This window comes from Rhinatrema bivittatum, chromosome 15 (assembly GCF_901001135.1).
Source record: "Rhinatrema bivittatum chromosome 15, aRhiBiv1.1, whole genome shotgun sequence".
NCBI classification, from domain to species: domain Eukaryota; kingdom Metazoa; phylum Chordata; class Amphibia; order Gymnophiona; family Rhinatrematidae; genus Rhinatrema; species Rhinatrema bivittatum.
The window spans coordinates 35796053-35823242 of NC_042629.1; the positions used below are offsets into that span (position 1 = coordinate 35796053).

The 27190-nt window shown below is 42.7% G+C and overlaps 1 protein-coding gene across 1 annotated transcript in view; it reads right to left on the reverse strand.

Annotated features, from left to right (window-relative positions):
• The window catches only part of ATP1A1 (ATPase Na+/K+ transporting subunit alpha 1), a 99353-nt gene extending 72560 nt beyond the window's left edge, over nt 1-26793 (reverse strand). Inside the window, exons 1-3 of the mRNA XM_029578591.1 lie at nt 26588-26793; nt 3170-3283; nt 161-220 (exon numbers count right to left, since the gene is read on the reverse strand). Of these exons, the coding sequence (XP_029434451.1) occupies nt 161-220; nt 3170-3283; nt 26588-26599 (186 nt within the window). The 5' untranslated portion in view covers nt 26600-26793. The remainder of the gene's footprint in view (nt 1-160; nt 221-3169; nt 3284-26587) is intronic.
• Nucleotides 26794-27190: the final 397 nt, after the last annotated feature.

A 27190-nucleotide genomic window follows, 5' to 3' on the forward strand; every position in this document is an offset into this window, starting at 1 on the left:
TTGCCTGTAGCCCTCAACCTGGAATAAGTAGATTGTAATTCATAAGCATTCTAACTGAGAAGTGGGAAAAGTTGAAACCCAACCGAAAGAACTGAAGTGTAGAGTTACGTTTTGCCCTTCATGTGGCAACTTTTAAGAAAATGCAGTCCAGTGTACATACCCGATTCAGGTCAGTCCCAAACTTTCGATAGAGTTCGTCTAGGCTAAGTTTGTGATCTTCCTAAAAGATGAGAATGAAGAAAGTTAGAGTTATACAACACATTTTTCATGCAAAGTCTGCAGCTTGTGTTTAAAGTTTAAAAAAAAGTAACTTTCCCATTTATTGTCCATCTTGTTAGCTTACAAATCCCATACAAAGCATCAAGCACGGATGCAGAGAAGGGGATAGCCCAAACCAACCGGACAGAGAAATTTACAGAAGGCAGGCTGCTTTGCCTGTATTTCTGCAGGTTTTTAACTTTCTTGGCATTCAAAGCACTTTCCCTCCTTAGTACAGCTCCACGCTGTTTTGCAGAAACATCAGAATCCTTTTGAGATCGCTGCTGCGGCCCATCACGTCAAAACATTATCAAAATGGGAGCAGGAGGGGAAAATACATCAAGATAAACAGAATTTGCTTTCAACAGGTGCAGGAAGAAATGAGAGTTCACAAACTTTGGTTTATGCTTCAATATGTCAAGCTAACATTACTGAAACTAATCTATTTCACATCATGCAGACATTGTACCTGAATGCTAAATGCGGTGAGCTGGCTTTAGCAGTACAACAGGCAAAGAGATTTAGAGAAAGCATGGACCGATCATTTTGGTTCTTTTAAATGCAGTAGTTTGTTGCTGGAAACCTGTACCTTTTCGGAAAATGAAACGATCAGCAAGACTAAGGTAACAAAAAACCCAACCCAACTCACAGGCCAGATTTGGAGGGATCAGTCTTACATACATAAAGACAACTGCCATGCTAGGTGAGGCCAATGGTCCATCAGGCCCAGCATCCTGTCTCTGAAAGCAGCCAATCTGGGTCACCTGGAAGTAACCAGCAGATGCCGAGTAGAGAGGTCCTTCTTGGCTGCTCACTCCCAGAATGGCAATTCAAGTTATTGAACCTGTGCTCCAGAGCTTTACCCAAGCCCTTTAAGCTTAACTATATTACTAGCCTTGACCACATCCTCCAGCAACAGACTCTACAGCTTGTACACAGACTTAGAATTTTTTAAAGTTTGCCACCAGTTAATATCATGGAGTATCCACTTTTTCACTTCTGCGATATCTTTTTTGATATGAAGGGACCTTAATCACATACAATGTATAGTTGTATAATTCACAGTGGCTTATTTTCAGTTTATTTTCTAATATTTCATTTAATTTGTTACAAAAAAAACAGTTGTATGCATTACCCGCATTGACTCAAGGTCCTTTTCTGTAAGGGGAAAGTCAATGTGGAAGTCAGCTTCGAGTATATATGGTTAAGATTGTCTGTGTGTACCTTTGTCCACATTAAAGTTTCATATGCCATTAAATATCCCAGCATACAAGATACTCTTGCAATTCGTCAGTCTACATGTTTGTAACATTTTGAATAACTCATTTGCAAATTGATCTTACTTATTGTTCGTTTTTCTAGATCCCAGCATAGGGTGCTCCACTGACCACCTCTACCGGAAGCACTAACCAACTGTTTAGGCCTAAGTCACTATCTTTTTACAAGCTACTAATCCACAATAGGACACCACATCTTATCCCATAGCTGAATTTCCTCAAGAGTCTCAGGGACTTTATCAGATGCCTTCTGAAAACTTCAGCCAGCTTGCCCTTATCCAGATATGTATAGTTTCAAAATTCTAATAGATTAGCAAGACTTCCCTTTGCTAATTCCATGTCATCTTTGCCTATTAAGCCACGTTTATCCATATGCTCGGTAATTGTACTTATCAGTTTCGGCCACCATGTATGGCACTGTGTCAAGCTGACTGGTCTAGAGTTCGCTGGATTGCCCTGGAAACCATTTAAAAATTTGGCTACCCCCTCTTCTCAGGTACAGTGGCAGATTTTAACAGGTTCCAGGCTACCAGTACCAGTCTCTGCAATTTAATATCAGAGTCCCTAAAGAACTCTGGGGTGAATGGTCAGGTCCTGGAGATTTGCTATTATAATTTGTCATGTACTCTAGCACAACTCACAGCTTCAGCACTTCTGAAACACTAACAAAAAATGATTCCTGCTTCAACACCCTGAAGCAAAACAATTTTTTTAGAATCAGATGGGCCAAGGTGGGATCTCTAGCATGCATACATACTAGAAAACAGGTAAACTTGTTCTCCCTACAGCAATATCAAATTTGATGCACTATGATCACTACTGTTAAGCGGCTCTACCGACATTATCCCTTGCTTTGGGTCCTAGCATTTCCTCTTGCATTAGTTTCAGAAGCTGCTCATGGTGCAGTCATTTATGGCATCTAGAAACTTCACTTCCCTAGCATGTCCTGATGAGACATTCAAACATTGATATTGAGAGAAGCAAATTTGCCATGGTTTCCAATTTTAGTAGCCTGTCTAGTATCTGCTACAATTTCACCATCCTGGTCAGATGGATGTAAAAATACTTATTCCTATGCTCTTCATATCATATGCAATACAGATTCTAGAGTGCAGCGTTTCCTGCAGAACTTCTATTTCACTCTACTCTATCCTTAGTGTAGAGTGGCTCACTACCACCAATTTGATCTGTCATTTTGATTATACTTTATAACCTGTATCAGCGTCTCAGTGATACTCCCTAGGGCTCTAAGACGCCTATTATGTGTTTATCATTAGGGCCGTACATTTTAACAGTTTAATCTTACTTTTTATACTTCTGGAACTTACATATAGACACCCAAATATATGTTCTTCTTGTTCACTAGCTGCCTATTAGAGTAAATTATATTGGTCTCTTCATTTAAATCCACCTGTGCTATCTTGGTTTTTTCCACATACTATATGGATACTCAAATTTTACTGTTCTTTATTCTTCAGATATGGACTCTGACCCATGCAAACTTGACACCCATCTCTTTGCCGCCACACACATTCAATCCTGGTCAGTGTTTAAGAACGTGGACCCCAGGTCACTAGGTAACAGCAGCACAGTCCCACTTTCCATCAGGCTCAGGCATTACCAGATGTTCTTACCAGTGTTACTTCCTTCTTCAGTTCATCCATATCTTTCTCTTTCTTCCCCTTCCCCTTCTTCTTTTTGGCTCCATTTTCTGAGGTGGCAGCTGGTTCATATTTATCACGCCCTGTCTGTTTAAAAACAAGACAACTTCTGAAATATCCTTAATGCCCACAAATCAATACTATCTAGGAAGCATATCTATGCTATCATATGAGGCAGGCAGAGGCTTGACAGACTAAAATACCAAAGTAGATTCCCGATGCTGCAAGGTTTCCCTTATATGTACACATTTTGAAACAGCTGGAAATATGCAGTGCACACAGTTTCACATTCTAGATACTCTGAAGAGCATGGCTGGCTCACACTGTGACACGGCACTCCATTTAGTATTACAAGTGGGGCCAGAGCATGGGGACGGGAGTGCAGATTCATTCTCATCCCTATTCTGGAGCAGACTCGCCTTACGGTGCTCCTTGGGAAACTCAAAGAACAGAAATGCAAGTCTCAAGTTACACCAAACAAACTGGATCAGTTCATGTGTGGGGGACATCTGCCAACATGGCAACTACAAAAAATAGAGAATTAAAAAAAAAAAAAGATACACACCCTACAAATCTAAATACGGAAAACAAAAAAAAAATCAAACAAAAATAAAGCCAATGGTCAAAAATAAATTCAATATTGCAGAGTGTATGGTGAGCATTGTTTTGATTATAAGAATAAAGCCCTTTATGAAAAGGAAGTATGCATTGTGAAAGAACACCCACACTCCTGAAATGTTAGAATGGTAAAAGCAAGCTGTAATCCTGTGGCGAATATTGCTATGGAACTGCAGATCCAACAAGATTTGCATTAGGCGAGTGTATGCAAAAGGACTCGCCAGTAAGCAAATTCAATATCAGGCAATAGCCTTGCTGGGCTTTTTTCTTATTTTTGTTCAATTAAAAAAAAAAAAACCTTATCACTGATGCAACACCCTTACCCACATCCAACCGCTGCAAAATTAGAAACATGCTTGCTTTGCCTTTCAGTTTCTCCCACCATTGTTCCCCCAGTACCCTGAGGTAGATTCCCAGATTTACACAAAAATTAGTCAAAGACAAACTATTTTACTATAAACCACTGACAGTTTCTTATGGTGCGGTATATCCATTTTTAAATAAAGCGAATATAAGAACATTAAATAAAAATCAGCAAGAGAATTTTTATAATCACAAAGTAAACCCTACTGTACAACTAGCTCCAGGTCATGTCAGAGGAAAATTCCTTTAACAGAAAAAGGCAGTTATTCTGAAAACCATGTTTACCAAGCACAAGCCAGACACCATGTCACTGCCATCAGACTCTTGCTAAAAAGATTTCCGTCAGATTACATGTCCACTACTCTCTGCTGCCAGCGACAAAGCATAACACAGAGGAGATGGTAAAGCAACATTTCCCTGCACACTTGTAGCTTGCTTAGCACTCAAAAGAATTTTCTCCTGAAGTTTACCCAAATTTCCATCTTAATTTTGCTCAGTTTCTACCTCCTAAAATTTAAGCCATTTCCAAAGAGCTTTTGGTTTTCTCTCCTTTGACAGTGCTGGTAATGAACACTAACAAATGCATAAAGTTTGCAGTATTGCCATCCCAGCTCCAAGCCGAAATAGAAAACCAGGAGTGGGTTAGTTCTAACTCATACCAAAGATTCTGGAGCTTTCTACCCTGTATAAAGCAAGGGAATAAGTAGTAGGTGGTAAAATCTGTGTCAGCTTATCCAAAAACTGGTACCCCCGCTTTCTAAATAAATTTTCCACCCTTAGGGAAGCATTACATCCAAACTGCATCTTATTACATGCCATACGACAAGACCATGTACAATCTGAATGGAAGGGCGCAGCCTGCGGTTACAGCAGCGGACTGAGAACCAGGAAAGCCAGGGTGCAAATACCACCGACACCTTGTGACCCTGCTCAGATACAAACAAGCTGTAATCCTTCCGGGGACAGGAAAAATACCCACTGCGCTGGAACTAACTCACCTTTAGCTACCAATGAAAAAAAAAATGTGAGCTAAATAATTTCTTTGCAGGTATGTACAGTTACCACTTCCCCATATCATTTAGTGCAATGAAGAGTGCTCGTCTCCTTGTGCTCTGCATTCATATGCCTCTTCCAGCTCCAACCACTTTAAACTTATGAAAATGCTTTCAGAATTTAGGGCTCTTGGATAAAGTTAACGACCAATGCAGGTACTGGAACTGCAAACCAAGTCCTAGCATCCAATGGCAGGCTATTTTTAATGAGGTCCTTATCAATAGTATTACAGCTCTCTCTAGAATAAAGTCAGGCTAAAGATAGGCACATTCCTGACATTCTTTCCTTCACGAAGACGACTTGATGGCTTTTTAATCAGCATAGCCACTCATCACATGGACAGTCCAGCAGAGGACACTGTGCAGAGGGAAAGATGCACCTAACAGCATCTACTCTTGCAGCAAGCAAGACAGCATCACTGGCAAAAGGATACAGATACTGCTTTAACCCCCTGAAAACTAGATGTAAATTGTTGCTCAAACAAGTACAGTAGTATTGTGGGTATTCAAAGATGGGGCATTCTAACCAGGGAATCACAAGTTGCATACAGGTACAAGGAGGTCGCTCCCAAAGAACTTACAATTCGAAAGGACCCTTGAGACATGTGCATTCGTGTTTTCAATTCTGAGCTCAAGATCAGTTTACATTTCAGGTCCTTCGTTACAGTTTATTTTTCCCTGGAATTTGCGCTTCATATAGGAACAAAAAGGAGTAGTTTTTTTTTTTCCAGTGATTTCTCCAATTTTTCTTCTTGTCTTACACACAAATTCCTGCGTAAAATAAAATCTGAAAACTAAAGTCCAAGGATATATTTTCCTGCCCCAGAGGGTGTACATGAGATAATGGAGGATGAAGTGGCTTGCTCAAGGTCGCAAGGAGCTGGCACACGCATGTTATAAAATTGGATGGCCATGCACATGTGGGCAGCACGTGCGGGGGTGGGGGGGGATTTTCAATAAATATGCGCGGTGACAAATCGGGCCTTCCCCAGTTCCCTCCCAGTCTTTTTACACACAAAGGCCTTTGAATAGCCACCCTTAAGACTAGTGGGGAGAGAGAGAGACTGGTAGGGATCCCCAATGGACGCCACCCTCTCAAAAAGCATGCAGCTCTGGTACTGCACATTCTGATTCCTTGGCTGTGAAAGGTTGACCAATCTTGTACAATGCCATGCCCGCCGCCTCACATCTGGCCAATGTACTATCAGCACGTTAAAAGGGTACTCATGATTGAGCACCCCCCTCTCCCTTACATACTGATCCACCTCTCCGGGGCACCCAATGCAAAATGCAAATGGGCTGCCTTGGTAAAAAGGAGCAGCTAGGGAAAATTGCACAAACCTAGTGCCTCCTTGGCAGCGGGCACCCGGGAAAGGTGGCTAAAAGCCAGTTAAGACACTTTAAAAATTTTGTTTGGAACATTACTAGTTCCTCCGACCTAACGCCATGATATTAAGTTGGAGGAAGTACAGGAAAGCAGTATTTTCTGCTTTTCTGTACACCTTTTGGACTCCTCCAAAATGAACGTGTGCTCCGGAGCAGGTGTTAATTTTGGCGAGTAAAAATGTGCACCTTGGGCACACATTTGTTTTTGATGAAGTGGAATAGATAATAGCCTCATCAACATGCATTTACATATGATGAGCGTCATTACCTACACATGCGATTGGACACGCGTTTTGACGCGCTAACCCACATCTTGCATCGGGGGTTAGGGACACGTATCCAAGAGGCGTGTCCAATTGCAGGTTAAACCGTGTATAGCATCAGCCAGATAGTAATTATAGTAAATGACACAAGGACTTAGTTGACCTATTCTGTTATCTACCTCTTGGTCTTCTACCATTCCAAGTAGATAAGCATGCAACTTCCCATAGTAAAACACCAGCTCCCCCTAACCCCATGTCTTCTATTCAACCTCTTTTAACCTGGCGCTAATCACGTTTAAATTTAGTGCTGGCAGGCTACACACACTTGATATTCCACTTTTTGCCACAGAAGGTTTGTAAGCAGTTGACACTCAAATTAACGAGTATATTAATGGTTAGCAATGTAGGCTATTTTATTTATTTATTTTTATTTATTTAAACGGTTTTATATACAGACAACCGTTTGCACATCGTGTCGGTTTACAAATAACTTAAAAACCAAGGTATATATAGGCATTGCCTTTACAAGGAACAAAGAACAGTAAAAACACAGTAATAAAGTAAGACTAGATAAATTAGTTGAAGGGATTCAAACTGGGAGTAACATAAGTTGGGAGAGGGGAAAAGAGTAACAACAACAAAAGGATAAGGTTATGTACCGGGTTCAACGATAAATTCATATAAATTGCTAGTTCTTGTTTGGGGGAAAGAAATCGGGGAAAAGGGGGGCTAGTGAAAGGCAAAGGTAAGAGGTAGGTCACAGCGGGAGAGGGTTAGTAGGCGAGGGTGAAGGGGGGTAGGCTTGGAGGAAGAGCCAGGTTTCGAGTTTCTTTTTGAAAGTGGGTGTGGAGGTTTCAGTGCGTAGGTCAAGAGGCATGAGTTCCAGAGGGTGGGGCCGGCAAGAGAAAGGGCTCTGTTTGTTGTGGAGGTAAGTCTAGTTAATTTTATAGAGGGAGAAAATAGAGTTCCACGTAGGGAGGAACGAGTTGGTCTTGTGGAGGTGCGAGGGAGGAACGGTGGGTTTAACCAGTTGTAATGTTTGTTGGTGATGCTTTTGTGAATGAAGTTTTTATTAGATTTTATTAGAAAATGTTATTAGAATAAAGTCCAGGGCAGGGAAGCTTTGTTCCTAATTGAGGTAAGGCCATGCTTTTGCCTTTTTTCAGAAGGTGAGGCAGCTTGGTTCCAGGTGGCTGGGTAAGTGGAACCTCATCCCATACTTGGGGACCTAGCAGCTGAAGGCCCCAAGTCTTATGCAGTTGTTTGGTGGAAGTCAGAGATGGGAAGGAAAGAAGTGATTTGTGAGGATTGGAGCCTTCTAGCTTGGGCACAGGAAAGATACTCTGGGGCCTGCCTGTTCATACATTTGAAGACAAAGCAGAGTGTTTTGAATTTAGTCCTGATTTCAATCGGTAGCCAGTGCAGTCAGTAAAGGATAAGTCTTATATGGTATTAGGATTTGGTCCCTACCAAGATTCAGACATTTTGCACAAGTTGTAGTTGATTCAAGTGGATCAGGAAGATATTTAGAAGAATCAGTGTATTGAAAGCCACCACAAAATTGTGCTGTTGACAGTCATGTAACTGGCGAATTTGACCTTAGGAATTCCACTGCGATTAGAATCAAATTGCACCCATAGGCCTTGTACAGACTTTAGACTACAGAAGTGGCTCCTGATAGGGAGTGACCTTGGCAGCTTAGCCAAAAGAGCTCAGGATTAAGTTTTAGTTGCTAGGGCTACTAATGAGAGAGAGTTGAGATTGGTGATCGGAGAGGCTTGGTCATATCAAATTTAAACACAAAGTCAGATGTCATCTGCAAGCAGGTGGCATTTGATATTCAAAGAAAATCAGAGCACAGATAGAATGGATGTAGATGAAGAGAACTGGGGCAAGACAGAGCCCTATGGTACTCCACAAATGAGGTTTTTAGGAATGGACTGTTGGCCATGTGACTAATTGAGTTCTGTTGGATAGAAAAGATTCTTACCATTTAAAGGCCTCTTCAGTACAGATACTTCCTAGGCAACATATCAAGAAATTGAACAACCGTGTCAAAGGCAGCAGAACTAGGTTGGCATCACTCCATTGAACTGCATTTAGATGAATGCCATTTATGATGTCCAACAGGAGAGTGTTCTTAAGTCAGAGTGTGTAATGTTGACTGGAGGGAGTGGAGATGGTTCCTGAAGAAGACATCACCAAGGAAGGTGTGAAGGAGGAGAGTTGTCAAAGGAAGACCATATCATTATGACCCTGTCCATAAAGAATTTAGCAAAGTCCTCTGCTGTGTGGCCCCATGTGGTGGAAGTAGTTCATGAAACAGGTTTGGCAAATTTCTTTACTACTTTCAACAGTTAATTCCGATACTCCATAGAGAGTTCTAGTTTATAGTAGTCTTTATGCTTACCAAATCTGCTAGGAGACAGAGATACTAAATGGCTGAGGTCACTGTGGGAGTATATCTAAGGGTGATGTCAGCTTTGAAACCTGACTCCGGCTCCATCTGCTAGCAGGGGAGCACATAACTCATTGGTCCCGAGTCCATCTTGCTACACGCTAGGAAAAACTGAAATCGTTATTCCATAGTTAACTAAGGTTCCTGGCAGGCCAGTAGGCACTAGTTTCTGGTATGTTGACAAGTTGTATTATACCTTCACTTGAGACAGGAGGAAAGTTTCTAGATAGTGGTTTGGTTGGAGGGGAGGGGGGAATGAGTTTACTTTGGGATAGGAATAGTGATTCAGACCAGGTAGCTGGTCTACTGTGATTATATTGGAATCAAGATCAAACTGATGAATTAAAAGATTAGGTCAAGGGAGTAACCATATTTGTGAATGGGGACCTATTAACTAAGTCAAAGGTTTATCGAAAGATGGAACAATGCCATGGGAAAGAGGGATTCTGTGTGATAGTGGAAGTCTCCTAGAACTAAGTGTGTCGCATAGTGGCCATGTCAAAGAGGAATTCTAAGTGTTTCAGAAATGAGTCAGGATGAGCGTTTGGTGAATGGTAGATGAAAAGTAGAGCTGCATGCCCACCCGACACGGTCAGTGGTTTGATGGCTGTTAGGAGGAGCCAGGAATGCTGTTAACTCTCCAGCCCCTGAAGCAGACATCACGTTAGTGTTGGGCAGGCATACAGCTTTTTTTCAAAATAAAGAGGAACTTCATCCTGTAGGACTACCGGTTGCAAGCTATAAGGTAAGATTAATTGGACTGTTGTTCACACAGCTTGAGTAGAGTGTTTTTGAAGGAGAGTTGATATGGGACAGTACCTTCAGGTACTATGTTTTTGAAAAAAATAAGAGCAAATTAAGTATTCATGATATGGGAGGTTTTTTTAAGTCATTTATAAAAGTCACAACAATACCTGTCTATTGGAGTAAACCACTAAGTGGTTTAGACCTCGAACAAGGGTACCAGACACCAGAGTTATATGAGGAATATACTGAATCCCCTTTGTTTATATTTTGGTGATTTTTATTTTAGGGGGATTCCTATAGAGGCCCATATATATTTTGGAATGGTAGATGAGGACAGGTTTGGGTTTTTCACTGCCTTGAAATTTTACGACTAGGCAGTCAGATTTGCCTATTAGTTGGGAAGCACTTATATCCAGGCAGGAGTAGCTAAAGATGATAGCAACACCTCCTTCACTGCTCATAAGAGGGGGTATGTGCTGCACAGAATCTCCCTAGCTTGCTCTCTTTTAAAAACTGGTCATGGTTTTGGTTACTAACTTTGCTGGCATCCACCACTCTTGGTAAAGTTATCTCAAATGTATCCTTCTGGGCCTTCCTCTTTTGGTAAAGAAAGTGCTTACCTGTAGCAAGTGTTCTCTAATATCAGTGAATCATCAATATGGATATTACCACTCAGTGCTGGGTATTTTCCCCCAGAGTTCTCTAGGAATTTGACAAATCTCTGGGTATGTGCAGCAATTCCTGCATATTTGCAGAGGGCCCCAGTTGCACAATTAATAATCTAGAAGACAGGGTGGGGGATGGGTACTTGTGACTGGTGATTCACTAACATTACACAAAACAACCAAAAAACCTGTCACAGCCAAGTAACATCACACATTGAAAGGAACCATGCTTGTAGGACTCCCTAGCCAAGAGAGTTGTCTAACAAAAGAGGGTGAGACAGGAAGAAAGACAAAATCCCATCAACAGGACACTGAATTCCTGGCAAAGCTTTTGTTTTCTTTAAACAGAAAGATAATCCTAAACCATAATGGGCTATAGTGGGTGGCCAAACCTGCTGCTGCATTAGAAGTATCTAGGAAGTAATGAGATTTGAGTGTGTAGACTGAACTTCAACACAAGCTTGTAAATCCTCTTCTAGAGGATGAGGAGAGGAGCAGACATGACCATGACCCTGACAGTATGGTCCTTTGCAGGACCATCCATGGCCAAACCTAGTGGTGTATATGTGGAGCACATATAATTTGCAATCCAATTATGATCATTTTGACACTGCAATCCTAGAGTTGTTGGGGGCAAAAGGTTGGGTGTACTTTCTATGGTCTTTAATCTGCTTCAGATAGGACAGCTCTTTTGCAATCCAGTGCAGGGCTTGTTCACTTTTATTGGCATGTAGCTTTAGAAAAAAAAATGTTGCAAGGACAATAAAAGGTGAAAGTCAATCACAGTATTAGACAGGAGCTTACAATAGGCACACAGCAGTTTACTGCTGCAAGAGAGTGGAAACGCACATCCACTCACCCCACAGAAAATAACCAGAGGTACAGCATGTTCCACAGGTGCACAAACTGTTGTGCAAGCCCAGAAGGGCATGCAAGAAATTCCTAGAAAGCTTTGAACATCAACAGATGCCACCCATGTATGATGGGCAATGCACTTATTTCAGAGAAAAATACTGAAGCAGAAGCTGCATTTGAAGAGTGGGGAGGAGTCCACTATTTTTCTTAACACATTTAGTTCTTTTTTTTTTGTTTATGGCAAATAGCTTATATTTACTGTTAAACTAAACATGTTTGGATCCTTACATAAAAACAATACTATTTACAGTCAAAAAAGTGTGCTACTTTCAGGTGTTCTTACTGGATTGCATGTTTGATGTGTTCTGTGTTTGACTGTCGTGGGCTCGAGTAGTCAATACATGTTTTTAGGGGGGCATGCAATAGTTAAAAAGCTATAGTGGCAAACCACAAGCTGTCCTCAACGTGATGAACCAATTCTAATGCAGAAAGTTAAAATATATATATTTTTTTCCAGCAGTGGCTCCAACCTCAAGTTGAGATGGTTCACGTTCACAGATGGCCTCGAGATGTGCAACTACCCCATTACCATTTATTTTAACAGGAGATCTTTGATCCCATAACATGCACTAGAAAGATCGGTCCTCTCATCCACAGCATTTGTGATAGCTTATTCTAGTATAAAAAAGCGTGTCTAGTTTGCTAGAGGAGCTATAAGCTTTATTTAGAATTTCAAGCAAGCGGCAATGGGTGTAATTAAAGAGTGATGAATGCATAGCTTCTTCCTGTCATTCTTCCTAGGACCTTTATACATTTTCCTTTTCTCTCTGCCTTTGAAAGATCTTTTATTAAAATGTTGCCCATTCAGGACTTTCCTCCTATCGCATGTATGAAGCTTACACCATCACTTCTGCTTCTTCCCCCTTCTCAACTAACATACAGGCCAATACACACGCTGGCTTTACCCCTTATTCAGTGAGGGGTAATAGCGCGTCGAAAATGCGCGTCCAAACCCCCCCCCCCCCCCCGAACCTAATAGCACCTGCAACATGCAAATGCATGTTGATGGCCCTATTAGTCATTCCAGCGTCGGCTGTCAAACCCACTGACAGCCACCGCTCCTGTCCAAAAAGAGGCGCTAGGGACGCGCTAGTGTCCCAGCGCCTCTTTACTGCAGACCCTAATTTAAATAAATTAATTTAATGTATCGTGGGCACTCCCCCGTGATTTTTAGTGTATCTGCCTGTAGGGCCGCACAGAACACGTGAAATACATTTGTAATGCAAGTGAAGAAGGGAAGCAGGCATTCGGGCGAGGTAGGGCCCTTTATTTTCAGTTTATCTTATTGGCCTAGGAAGTTCAATATTAGAACAAAAAAGAAAACTATGGAAAAATGGCTTTCCCATTGATTTTTTCTGCTGCATATTATACCCAAAGTCCTTTTTCCACTGATTTTTGTTATAGCACTGAAATTCCCAAGCAAAATAGAAACTGAAAACAAAGATCCCTAAGGCTAGGGAACAGGTTTTAAGCTGAGTGGTGCCAGCTGACTCACCTTTCCCGATAAACTGAAAGCAGTTAGTGAAAGCTCTGCGGCAATAAGCGATAGTCTTATCTGTTACAGCAAAACCTGATCAATCCATATTTGAGTTAATACAGAAACCTGAATGCAGATAAGTGTTAACACCCCCCCCACACCCCCCCCCCTCAAAATAGATACATTTTTGAGCTAAGGTTTTCCTTATACTGAAGGATCTTCTCAGATGACCTGGCTTTTCATTGCATTAAGCATATGCTCTGGAAACGTGTGAAGGCTAAATCCACGTTTATACCAAATACAAACTATAATCACTTTCTAAGCCAAAGCAAAGAATGAATGGGAGAGGCAAGTAAAAATATCACCTTGAACAGAAAACAGAAATCTACATATTTACTAAGTATATCTAAGGGCCACACATACTTCAGCTTTTCTTCCATTGTGTCTATAGGGAAATTGCACAGCGAGCAGGGCCCAAAATGCTCCAACCACTGTACTGATTTTCATTGAATATGTTTGCATTCTTGCCCACAGGTCAAGCAGTCATGGAATTTTCCCTTTCACTTGTATTATTATAAAAAATAAGGCAGAATGGCTGAGGCAACCACATGCCACTTTTGTAGGTGCTAAGGTTTTTCTCACAGGCTAAATCCATGCATTACTGTGAAATGTAATTTTCAAGGACTTTTTTTTTTTTTTTTTAAATAAAGTGACCTCAAATATGGAATTTTCCACAAATACCTTTTTGCAATTCTATTTGCATGTCAAAAGTTCAGATGTAAGCTGCTCTGTATATGTACCAATACAAGCACTTTATGGCACGCCACACTGAACATGTCAAAGCACTTAACACGGAGGGTTGTTTCCTGCAATTTCCTTCTGTTTTGGGGTTTCTACCTCAATCATTAGCATATTGCTCAGGGATTTTTTATATGCACAGATCCCCACCCAATTCACTTAACCTAATTATTGCAGACTGTGCTTAGCCAGAGGAAATCAATTAGGCTACTAGATGTCACTCTTGTGCAACAGGACTCCTTTCCCTCCAGGGGCTGAGAATGCCCTCTCCGCAGCATCTCCAGCCAGGCTGCAGAGTGGGAAGTCCAAGACTGGGATCAATTCAGGTCCCTCCCAGCACAGTAGTACACAGTAGGTCTGCTGAGCCACCAGGAGGTCCTCAACATTTAGGGGGGGGGAGAACACGCCCACCTCCTTCCATCAGAGCATTGAAGAAAGATTGCACTGGTGCATATGTAAAGCATGATGTGCTACAGGAGGGGCTCCACAAACCTGGCAGGTTCTCAGGATATACACAATGAATATGCAGGACGTGAATTGGCATATATTGGGTCTCCAAGATATGCAAATTTATCTCATGAAAATCCGACTGGCTGGGAGGTCCCCAGAGCAGGTTGAAAGGCTGTGTAGATGGCGGCAGTCTTGTCTGAGCAATGAATGGAAGTTTTTATATCCAAATTTCTGCTACAGACCCAGTGGGCCCATGATAAAAACTGAAACTCGTACAATTTATGTCAGGTTTTTCACCTCTTCATGTGAATGGAAAAAAGCTATAGACTCCAATAAGCATCAAATTTTAAGCAGCCATAACTACTGGAAGACTATACAAAATATCCCTTCTGTTCCTTGGTTAAATGCTTGGTCAGCGAGCCATATTCCAATTTTGACTCCATAAGAGATAACAGGGCAAAAGACTTAGAAAATTTCATTTATTAAAGACAATAGGCTAAAAATTAATGAGCTGTATGCAGGACAATAAGGAGTTAAATTTAAAAGCTGCCTTAAGAAGGTGGATTTTTAGATGGGATTTAAATAAGAGGGCATATGATGCACCAGCTCAGGAAGTCTATTCCAAGCATATGGTGCAGCCAGTTTGAATGCAGAATTGGAACTGGCATAGATAGTGATACTGGTTGAGCAAAGTGCATGAGGGGTATAGACGGGAGGTAATGAACTGCAGAGGGAAGGCACTTATAGGTGAGCAAGGAGTGTGAACTGTAAACGGGAATGGATAGAGCGCAAAGTAGCGACTCGATGGGTTGAATGGGTGTAAGTTGCGCAGCTGAATTTTGGATTATAGTAGAGATGTCTTACTGGAAGACCTGCGAGGAGCAGGTTGCAATAGTTAAGAGGTGGATTCTGGTAGTGTGTTCAGAAAGGAAGGGCTGGATTTTGATGTTAGAAAAAAAATGGTACATTTCAGTAGTGTTTTGGATGAGTGTTGAGAAGATTGCTATTTCTTACATCAGAGCCATAGCATGCCTATGGCCAATATAGTCATGGCCTTAGACGCTGCTACCAATAGGCACCATGTGCCAACGAGAGCAGTACGGCCGGCCGACTGCAGGTCCTCAGCAAAAGAAAAGCAGCACGGTCGGTGCAGCCTTAGTAAGCGAAAAAAGGAGAGCGGCCCTGCTGCCGATCCTGGCTGGGCGGTGCTGTTTTTCCCCATTTATTAAGGCAGCCCCTTACCACACTGTCAGTTTCAGCAGGGCGGCGCTGCTTCAGAGGAGCAGCACCCCTGTCAGTAGTAGTCCAATGCTAGGGTTGGCCTGGCCCCACGGCCAAAGTTGTTCTCTTGTCAATGGGGGCTGAAGGATATTGCTGCTGTCTGCTTCATCAAGGAGGAAGTAAGAGCGTGCATGTGCACGGAAGAGTGTGTGGGACAGCAAGAGAGCATGTGCATGTATGTGGCAGAGCATGTGTGTGCACAACATTCCTGCTATTCTGTGAATTTCAGGGAATCTGGAAATCAAGAGTTCCAAGGTATGGATAACAGGGAATTTTTTAAAATTCTTATTTTAATTTGTTGGATGTTATTTGATGTGTTTTGAAATATGTTATTGATGCTTGGAAGATTATGTGAGTTTTTAATTACTGAATATTCTAGTCATGGTTTTGAATTATTTTTTACTGGTATGGTTTTACTATGTGTTTTTTTACATTATTACAGTGCATACAGAGTTTGTGTTGCAGTTTTTGTCTATAAATTTCTATTTATACTGTATGGTCTATTCTGTATTTGAGAAGCTGTGTTTTGCTTGTGTAACTGAAATGAGTTATTCCATTAGTGTGTAATTTCTGTGTAGGGAAATATGGCAGCTTGGCTTGTATTACTATTTTAGGCCTGGTGTAATTATTTGTAGTAACTTTCATAGGTAGGGCTGTTGCTGATTGAGTGCTGCAGTTCGTGCTGTTTTTATATAGAAATTATTTTTCCTCATGGCTCCGAGGGTCATGCCCATGCTCAAGACGCATTAGAGTAGGCCTAATACCATACGGGTTCCAAGTGTCTTGTTTTGCAGGGTTTTCTGGTTGGCACCTCAGCAGTGCATGTAAATATAATATACATATTTTGATATTTTTACCTCAGAAGACTTACTTTGAATGTTCTTTTTCCTGTAAAAATTTGCTATAAATGCACAATTTAACTGAGTATGAGGACTGTGTAATGGGATGAGGGTGCAAGGCTGTTAAGTTTTCCTAGGGTGATTAATACCCTTGCACTTGCTGTACAAACATTTAACGATCTCCCAACTTGTGGTGTCATATGTTGTGCAAGGGGGGGGGGGGGGGGGGGCGCGCAGTTTCACTTGGCCATAGGTGCCAAGTTGCCTGGCCTCAGCTCTGCCTTACATAGCTGTCTCCTCTGCTGGCATGCCTATATGCTGCCTCTACCAGCACCCATTTATGTATGCCATTTTCTCCTTCCCTGTTGCTCCCACAGGCTGTAAAAGGTTCACTGTTGGAGCCACTGCCTCATGGCCCACACGCCAAACTCCACTTTGAGGGGAGAGAGGCTGTGGAGATTGACGGGAAGAGAAAGTATTTAAGAAGGAAGGACTGAAAAGAAAAATTAGCCAAACCTACAGAAAGTCAGAAAGTTTTAAATGAACTTCATTAAACATTGGGAAAAGGTTTTTGTGCAGTGATGCATCTAAAGTTGGGCAGATGCTAGAAGTGCCATATATCTAGCCTCAAGCTGCTGCAGAAGACTGAGGGCACTGTACATTTATGCCTCATGTATCTTCAATAAGGAAATAACACAAATCTTAAGTGTTCATTTGGAATAACATGAGGGCAGATAAGGACCAACTAACCTATCCAGGCTGCCCAGCTGTATTCCTCTGGGCAGATAAGCATCCTTAAACCAGCTCTCTCCCCCCCCCAAACTCCATCTTTTACCCACTACCCTCTAAATTCAGTTATAGTGTTGGCTTCCATCATCTCCACTGGTAGGCTATTGAAGTTGTCTTCCTGTTCGGTGGTTCTTACAAGTCCTACAGGCTCCCTCCCTTGTCTTACCAAACTAGTGAAGCTATTGTCCGAAACATCTGGCCATCCCATGCTTGCTGTTAGAGTAATAACCATGGCTGCTCTGTTGGATACGTAGACATTCAGGAAGGCTAGTGCAGCCGTACCACTACCCTAGAGCTGGTCTGCCTTCACTATCCCATCAATCAATATATTCAGTTGCAGAGCATACAAGGTATAACATGGGTATTTAACTCCCAAGCCTAAGAGAACTAGTCCGATTGAATATGCAAGTGACAGATTTGCATACAGTTACATAACACAAGAAATGCCATACTGGGTCACAGTTACAGACCCATCAAGCCTGGTATCTTGTTTCCCACACAGGCCAATCCAGGTCACAAGTACCTGGCAGGATCCCAAACAGAATATAGATACCATGATGCTAACACCCAGGGATTCGCAGTGGCTTTCCTCAAGTCTACCTAGTTAATAATGGTTTATGGACTTCTCCAGGAACTTGTCTAAAACTTTTTTAAATCCAGCTACACTAATTGGCAATGAATACCAGGGCTTAACTGTGCACTTAGTGAAACTTCTCTCTGGTTTTATATATGCTTACTAACTTCATGGAGTGTCCCCCAGTCTCTGCGTTTTTTGAAAGAGAAAAGAACAGATTCATATTTATCCATTCATTCTACTAATTTTATAGACCTCTGTTGTATCCCCCTTCAGTTGTCCCTTCTCCAAGCTGAGAAGTCCTAACCTCTGATCTTTCCTCAGAGAAATTGTTATATCCTCTTATTTTGGTCACCCTTCTCTGTATCTTTTCCAGTGCAGCTGTATTTTTGAGATGAGATTACCAGAATTGCACACCTTGATCTCTGAACGTGCAGTTGATAACTGTTTGCCACTGCACATTGAGCTAAGTTTTTCAAAGTATTGTCTACGACGACACCCAGATTTTGGATGGTAACTCCTAATAAGAAACCTAACATGGTGTAACTATTTGCCCAATGTGTCACTTTGCATATGCCACTTTACAATGCACATGCAAATCTCATGCATCTTAATTAGGGATGTCCTGAAAATCAGACTTTTGTGGCTCTAAAAGACCAGAGTTGGACTCACCGGAATTAAAGTATGTGCTTATATGCATAATCTTAAATGTAAAAAAATTGGCGTGGAGAAGTCTAGTGATCAGAGCAGTGGGCTGCGAACCAGAGAAGCCAGGATTCAAATCCCACTGAAACTCCTTGTGCTCTTTGGTGAGTCACATCACCCTCCATTGCCTCAGGTACACATGCAGAGTGCAAGTGCTCAGGGAACAGGGAAATGTCTTCTACAGCACTTGCATGTAATTCACCTTAACACTATATGTGAAATGGTCAGCTAAATCCAATAGAGCATGGAAGTCTTCCAGGAAAGGTGGGAGAGTAATGTAAACCTTTAACAATTTTATAAAACAGTTAACATCAAGTCCTCAAAACTTGCTCTTAACTCTCTGAACAATCTTACCCCCTTCACCAGTCCTTTCCCAGTGAGATTCCAAGTGATAAATACATACATTATCCAGGCTCTAATAAGAGGGCCCCCCTCAGGCTAGCCAATGCCTATTGCAGGCTTTCCAGGATACAGGGTCTTTAGGGTTAGTTTAGACTGGTTCCACCAGTTTGTGAACCCCTATTCACCAATGGCTTTTTTTTTTTTTTTAAATAAAAACAAAGTTGCTGCCTGTATTTCCCATAAACAAGACCTCATTTTGAGTTAGCAGATTAAAATCTAAATGTTATGCAGCTATAGCTAGCTACAGAAATGTTTACATTTGAGCCTCTAGAAGTAGAGAACACTAGGACAATGGTTTCCAAGCCTGTCCCCTGGCACCTAATCCAGCCTGTCATGTTTTCAGGCTAATTGTAATAAATAGGTATGAGCCATTTGCATAAAGGCAGTCTACGTAAATCTCATGCATATTGTCAATATACTGAAAACTTGACTGGCTAGAATCAGAGAACAGGTTTGGGAACCATACTAAAGCATAAGGAGACATTAAAGACATTAAATCCTTTGCTACACTAATTAGTCTTAAGACTTACTTCAAGGCAACATGATAATCAATGCCCCTTGTGTAAAATGTAACAGCTACAGCAGAGCGCATCATGAATCTGACTGGATAACCAGTTCCAATTCAAGAGGAGCCAGCCCAGTGGCAGTGCCATGCAGAGAGGGCCCCTGGCTCAGTTCTCAGATACAACCATCCACTGGATGAAGCCAAGGATGCTACGGTGGCAGAGTTCACAGCCCCTAGGGGGAGTGGGGGCAGTCAAGAAAGTCATGGGTAACATCTGGAGGGGCTGGATTTAAAGGCCATGATACAGGGCTTCAGAAGCACAGAGGACTGTCGCTTCAGACTAAGAATAGTTAAGATAGGGGAAAAATATCTGGGGAGTTGTGAAGGAGAGGTCATGGTGCCAGGATCCTAATCCTGATTCCAATTAAGATGGAAGGAAAAGGAAAGACACGCCCTACATGGTAAAAAAAAATATAAGATGAGGAATCGTATGTATGCAATAACTGAGCACATTAGAAGGTAGTACAGTAACATGGTTCCAGCTACAGAAGGTCCTAGGAATTTTCAACTTTCCTAGAACAGTGATCCATATTATTCAATTGTGTCGAGATCTGAATGAGCAGTACTGGCAGCTAGGATAACTGTAGCACTGTCTCCATCATTTCAAAGTCACCTTCAAATATGCCCTGCTAGCAACCAAAGAATCTTGAGCACAGCAAACAGACTGCTGCACTCAATTGCCAACCTCCCTTCACAATTCATTCATCATCCGTCACTCGGATCCCGAAATTGAAACGGCTGGTGGCAAAAAAAAAAACAACCCACAGTCGCTCCCCACTGCACAGAGTACATTTTTCAGATGCCAAAACCAGCAATGCTTTTAAGGTTGCCCCTCCTGTACTGAGGCTCCTGAGTGAAAGCTCGAGGAGGAAGTAGGAGGGCTTGTACTTGGCAGCGAAATAACTTAACTGTGCAAACAAGTAACACTGTGCTTCAGTGTACCATGTTCCAGTCCCAAGTTACATCATTAAATAGGTTTCCCAATATTAAAAAAACACTAATTGGCTGTCCCAGAGACCAGTTGAAACAGAAAATCTTTCACAAAAAGGAGAGTCATCTGAACATGCCCACTGACTGCAAGCGAACCAACGAAAACCAAAAAGTGCAACAAAACCAAAATATTTCCATCAAATGCATGTCCGCAAAATCATCTAAATATCAATACTTGCCACAGAAGAGTAGGCAAGAACAAACTGCTTTCTGTAACCATAACCACACTGCTTCTGTTCTGCTTGACGCTGGATGCCAGAGACGATGCCCTTGCCATGGTGGTGAGCCACAATATCACGAAAGGCAGCACTGTCAGAGGCACATTTCACTAGCACCGGAAGCTGATCGTTTTCTTTTGTTAAAGCTAGAAGCCTGTTGTATTGATTTTTTTTTTTTTTTTTGAGGCGGCCAAGAGCCTGAGATGTACTGTGACAGGCAGTAACCCAGCGTTGCCATCCGTCACTTATTATGAAAGCTCTGAAAAGGGTTTGTAAAGAAGTACAGAGAAAAGAAAATACCAAAGGGGGTAGGAAATGGGGGGAAATTCTTCAGCTCGCACCAGCCCCGGTGACAGTCGAGGTGGGAGACCACCAGGGCCTGCCCACCATGTGAGGTTCAGGCAGTGCCACGTCCCGCATCCCACACTCTAGATAGAGTGCGAAAAAACCCCAAACCAACACACAGAAAGTCAAATCTTAGGAAGAGCGAGCCCCCCCCCCCCCCCCTTAACTCACCCCCCGGCTGGTTCCCTGCTCCAGAGCGCTCATTCTTAGCCGCCCTGCCCTTGCTTCAACTGCCAGTTCCACCCTTAGCGGAACTCCAAAGCTTTGACTTTTAAACCACAGAATTCTGCAGCCGGGCGCTTCCGACCCTTAAAGGGACCGGCGCCCCAAGACAGGCCGCCATCTTTCCCCCCCCCCCCCCCCCCCCCCCCCAACACGGCGTGGATTTTACATTTTATTTGCGTTCGACGCTGCACCGTGCCAGCGGGCAAGCTTTCAACCCGGCAGCACTAGCCCTGGGCTGGATAAGAGGACATGAAGTTTTGCAGTTTTTTATCTGTGTTTGAGTTGGCAGCCGGGGGATTTCTCCGATTAGGAAACGCCACACACTGTTTGTGGAACACAAAGGTCCCCCGTGCCAAAAAAACGAGGTCGGACATGCTTCAACACGATGCCGCACCTTTAAAATGCTAAAAAAAATAAAAAAGTTTTTTCAACTCAGGCTGTTGAAATAAGACTGACTTCACACACAGAATAAACCAGGTGGACTTCAAGACTGTGGGTGCTAGATCACAGCCACCTTGAAGGGATCACCACCGAAAATCTGTTCAGCCAATCGGTTTATACATTGGGTGACACGCCTCCCTCGCTGACCCAACCAACTCATGTGCAGTGCAACAGTCAGATAAATCCTCTGTGCAAGCATAAAAAGCTCTCAAGTCTGAATTTATAAAAGGAACATGAGATCTGCTCATGCTTTAAGAGCTGCCCAAACTGACATGTGGCTTCCACAAAACAAGTAACACCTTGTGTAATTTTAAACCCCGACCAAGGCACTGAAGTTTAGTTTTTGTAAACAAAGGGCCTGTGGTTCACACAATCCAATGGAACAAACCTTTCAGAGTGATGGGACAGGAGGACCCTAATCGTAACTTCCATGTTGCCTACTTGTACTAAAGGAACAAGCAAAGTGGCAGAAACCCCAACTGAACAGCAACAGGCCTGCCAGAAGTAAGTTAGTCAGATCCGGTCCCTGCAGTAGCCACAGAATTTCTGCTACACTGGGAACAAATATTCAAACTCAAAGGTTCACTGCTCAACATTAAAAAAAACTTTCATTTTATAAACTCATTCTTAAAACATGAGCCCTGTGGATAAAACCATCATAATGCTCCATTTTTCTCTACAAACAGGGGGCAGATAAAAAAAAAAAGGGTGCTACTTGTTTTGAAATGCAAATATGTTGAAAGGAAAAAAAAAGTGCTGCCCTATCAACATGCTTCTCTTTGACCTCATCTGGCATCACCTCATGACAGATTTTGCATAAGATAATTAAACAATGCACGAGAAATTGATTCACACAGAATAGTCAGTTACACTGCTCTACTTGTGAGTCTGGGAGGAGACAATTGCTCCACCAGGTCCCAACCGCTGACAGCAAGGAATGTGCAATGCTGCACTGCAGCAGTGTGCCACAGTCCAGCATCTCAACAGGGCCTTTATGGACCAATAAAGATTTTACTACAAGAACTTTCTACATAACTGCCCCCCCCTTTATTTTTTTTAATATCATCTCTAAAGATTAGGTACTATGTTGCTTCTTTAAAACAGGGGTGGAAAAGTTTTCCAACTTAGGGACCACCATTTTAAGAGTACTCAATTTTTATTTTTTTTTTGCTTTTTCTTGGCAAAAAGTAAAACCATAAATTTGACTTCTTTCTCATGCTACCTCCCATTCTCTATCCCTCCTCCAGTTTGGTCCCACTTGAGAGCTCAAGCAGCACCAGGGCTCACCACAGCAGCAGCTGCATCCACAACACCAGCTACTTGTTAGCCTTGGGACAGTTGAGGGCACCAGGGATCTTTGTAGCTCCACTTTAAAATGCATCAACCTAAGACTCCAATTTTTCCAGGATCAATACTACTAGAACAGCACTACAACATATACTGAGGCACACAAATTAACAGATGAATTCTTCCATCTGCTCAAAAGGAAGATATTATATAAATGGCATTCAATTCAAGCAGTCTCGGTTCTCCATTCCCGACATTAAATATAGTCAAGTAACAATGGCCAATAAAACAGGCATCTCATGGCAGTAACCACTTGAGGGGAAGAAATGTGCTCAAGACAAGCTCAATGCAATAACTGACATGATATGCTATATTACAGGTCACTCTTACCATTATAAAAAAAAAACTCCATTGTGTTATTGCAGTGCAAACCTGTTATATAATTCCATTACTTCTGGGACACCTATGAAAGACTAGAGAACTGAAGTAAACCAGAGTTGGTGTGTCAGCTAAAGAAAAAGGACTCCCAGTCCAATGATCTAGACCACTCCTATTAGGATTTTCAATTTCTAGTAATGACCTTCACCAGTCTAACACTGCTCTTGAAATGTATGCTAATCTAACTCACAAATGGCAGCGTAGAAAGCTCTCAATGCTGCAGGCAAACAGCAACAAGCTACCAAATCGGCCATCCCCACACCCTTACAAATTTCAAAATTATACAAAGCAACAAAATGTGGCAAGAAACTCATGCACCATAAACACACCCATATAAACTTTATTACAACATGTTATTCTACTAAAGGCAACAGCACAAAAACTGCTGTAGATAACTGTCATGCATCAAAGCATGTGTCCTTTTTTCAAAGTGTCACCTAAATACTCAGTGCTGCAATTTTTATTTATTTTTTTTAAAGAGTAATCTTCTGGTCCAGAAGTCAATTCCAAATTATTAAAGTTATTTTATTAAATTCAGCTACAATTTTATTTTAAATTACTAATTTTACTGCAGAAAGGTATCTGATAAATGGTACTGTACAGCCACAATTGTTTTCATGCCATCATAAGGAATGTTATTTCCATATAACCTTCAGAAAAAGTCAGAGCATGCTTGCACCAACTCCTACGCCTTTCATTTGAAGGGCTCCCCCCAACTGCTTTCATATCAGAGAACAAAAGCTTTTTTTCCAGGTAAACCAACCCAGAACAGACTGCTTGCACAAAGTACCACGAAAAGTCACAAGAAAATAGTGCAAATAAACCTCTTGCACAGATGGAAGTGCTTCTGGCACTGGGCTTGGCTCACTAAGCTTCTCCCCTTGAGAAAGATCCTATAAGTCATAACCCTCTGCAATTAGTTAGGACAAGGTCCTCCTTGCTTATTACTCCTGCATTATGCATTTGAGACTTGATTTGAACAGTGCTGCCATCCATGGTAATAAGCACTACATGTTCCCAAGCGGAGAACAGCACACACAGCTTAGAAGTCTGAAGAATCCTCTATTAAAAAATCCCACCTATTGTTATTTTTACAATGGCAAATGCAAAGAAGTCATAATACTAAAAATATGGAACTATAATGGAAAGGGGACAACATACAGATTAATTAGAAGCCTTCTATCCCACTGTCTCACAAAGGCATTTTGTGAGGAGAAAAATGAGGAGAGGGGGAGGTCTGCATGTTTTAGGGGTGCATCAATAGCTACTCAAGTCACATGCTTCTGAAAGCACTCAAGCAGCAATTGCCAGCAATGTAAGGGGATCCCAGGCCTGCCCAATGGAAAGACATGATATGCACACCCTTGTAACAAGTGGGGAGGTAGCAGGTTTTTTTTCATAAAGGAAAACCCAGATCTCTTTAGTACACCAATAATACATGGAATACAGAAAGCTCCACATCACCAAAATGCATCCTAGGAGAACCAGGAATACAAAATTACACTCAGCCAAGCTAGTAAACGGCAGTCTCTGACATCTCGGTTTTCCAATCCTCCCCTTCAATTTGCTGTTCATGCTATTTAGTGCATAAGGTTTCACTTTCAAACATACCAGTGCCATGAAAAGATATTTCGGCAATTTGCCTTGGTCTTTGGTAGCCTTAGCCCCACCTTATTCCTTACCCAATGCAATCTGTGCCTCTGCCATGAGAAATAATCCCCAGAGCATCATATGAGAAACACCTGTATGTGTTTAGTACATGCGAGGGCTGTTACATAGATGCATGCAGTAGAACCCTAGGCGTGTTTTATAGAAAAAGTGTTACGGCAAACCTACATGTAATTGCCTATCCTGCTACAGAGCACCATATTATATTCTTACAAAATGAAATTCAAGGGTTAAAGTTTCCCTTGTCCATTCTGTACCAATAAAAATCCTTTAAACCTTGTGCAACAACTGAACACTGCATTTCATCGGCAATCGCTCTGTGCTTGTCAGATCTGTCAGCAAGGAGTTCTGTTTGTTACAGGGTAAAATGAGACAGCCACAAAGTAACATCTACCAAACTACTATGGGTCAAGATTAATACTATTTATGCCTTATCAAGGCAAAAAAAAAGTGGAGAAAAGGGGAACCCACCAGGGTACAAACCATATGCCTGGCCTTTGCCAGACAGACATGTTAATTCTGCTACATTAAAAAAAAAAAAAGGGATGACCGCATCAACGGTTGAGAGGCACTTCCAGCTTCTTAATGCTTGCATCTCTCGCTCTCTAGAGACAATCTGAACGATTCCCCAAGCTCTGTAACTAAAGGGATTTATTTTTACGTTTAATAAAATGCAAAATAGCTTCCTCTACAAGCCCATGCTGCATGAAGACAAGATGCCGGAATCCTCATGCAGTTGGCAGATGAGGAAACTGCACTACACTGGATGAACTTAGAACAGATTCGATGTTTTTTGGTTTCTAGCAGGAACATTGGGAGAGAAAGTGCAGGGCGGGGGTGCGCCTTTCGGGGGAACATACAACAGCTTCCTGCACAGGCTCAACAGTTAACTGCGGCGGTTAAAGGAGGCTCTGCCACAGCGAGCACGGCCTGACCCATTCTGGCAGGAATCCCGTTACCCCCCTCCCCCTCCCCGGTACAAGCGGGAAAAGATGTTGCGTCAATGAGATCACCACCTCGCTCGCCTAAGCCGCGCCATGAGGTCCGCCACTTCGATGCGGGGCGAGAGGAACGAACGAGAGAGCTCAGCGTTTTCTTCCAGGCTGGCTCCGCGCCTCCTCCTCCCGGCCCGGCCGACAACCAGGGTACACGTGTCTCCAAAGCCTGCCTGCGCCGCTGGGCACGAGCCGCCGGCCGGCACAGGTCGCCCGAGACGGCGGCCGCACACGGGAGCAAGCCAGCCACAGTGAGGGGGGAGGGGGAAGAGGGGAACCGCCGAGCGTGTGCTAGAGAACGTCCGTGACCTCCCTCCCTCCCACCGCGCCCGAGCCGGTCCAAGAGCCTGCGCGCGCGGAAGGATACCGGGAGCCCCCTCTTACCCACCAACCACGGAGGACAATGCGGAACTGAGCGGCCGCCGGCGGACACTTACCCCGTAACCCATGGTGGTGGCTCTGCGCGCTTACAAGAACCCTTCTCCGGTGGGGGAGGTGGGTGGAAGGGGGGGGACCGCGTGTGACTGAAAGGCTTTTTTTTTTAAATAAATTAGACTGAAATTTTCGCCCACCCCCCCAAACTTGTCGGCCGCGTCCCCTCCGCCGCCTCCAACCTCTCCCGGCCGCTGCAATCGCCTCTGAAAAACGCGGCGCCCCGGACGACTTCCTAATGTACTCGCGCGGCTCCGCCCCGCCCCATTGTGAGGTCAGCGGGAGAAACGTCGATGGTGCGCTACGTCATGTGGTTTCCCTGAGCAACGGATAGGCGCGCGCCCCTCCCCCCCCTCGGAGGAGGGAGGTGGGTTCAGGAGGGGCTTTTAGAGCTGTATAAGAGCTGAATTGGGGAGTTTATTTATAGAAGGGATGATTAAAAATAGCTTTCTCCTCTTTTATGGCATGAAGAGGGGTGGAAGCTTTTAAGGAAAAAAAAATTGGAGCCGAGGGGTAATATGTGCATCTGTATAGCGCTGTCTATGGCTAATGGCACTTTAGCAGTGATAAAGAGTAGTTAGTAAATCCCATTTTTTTGTGAGGTTGTG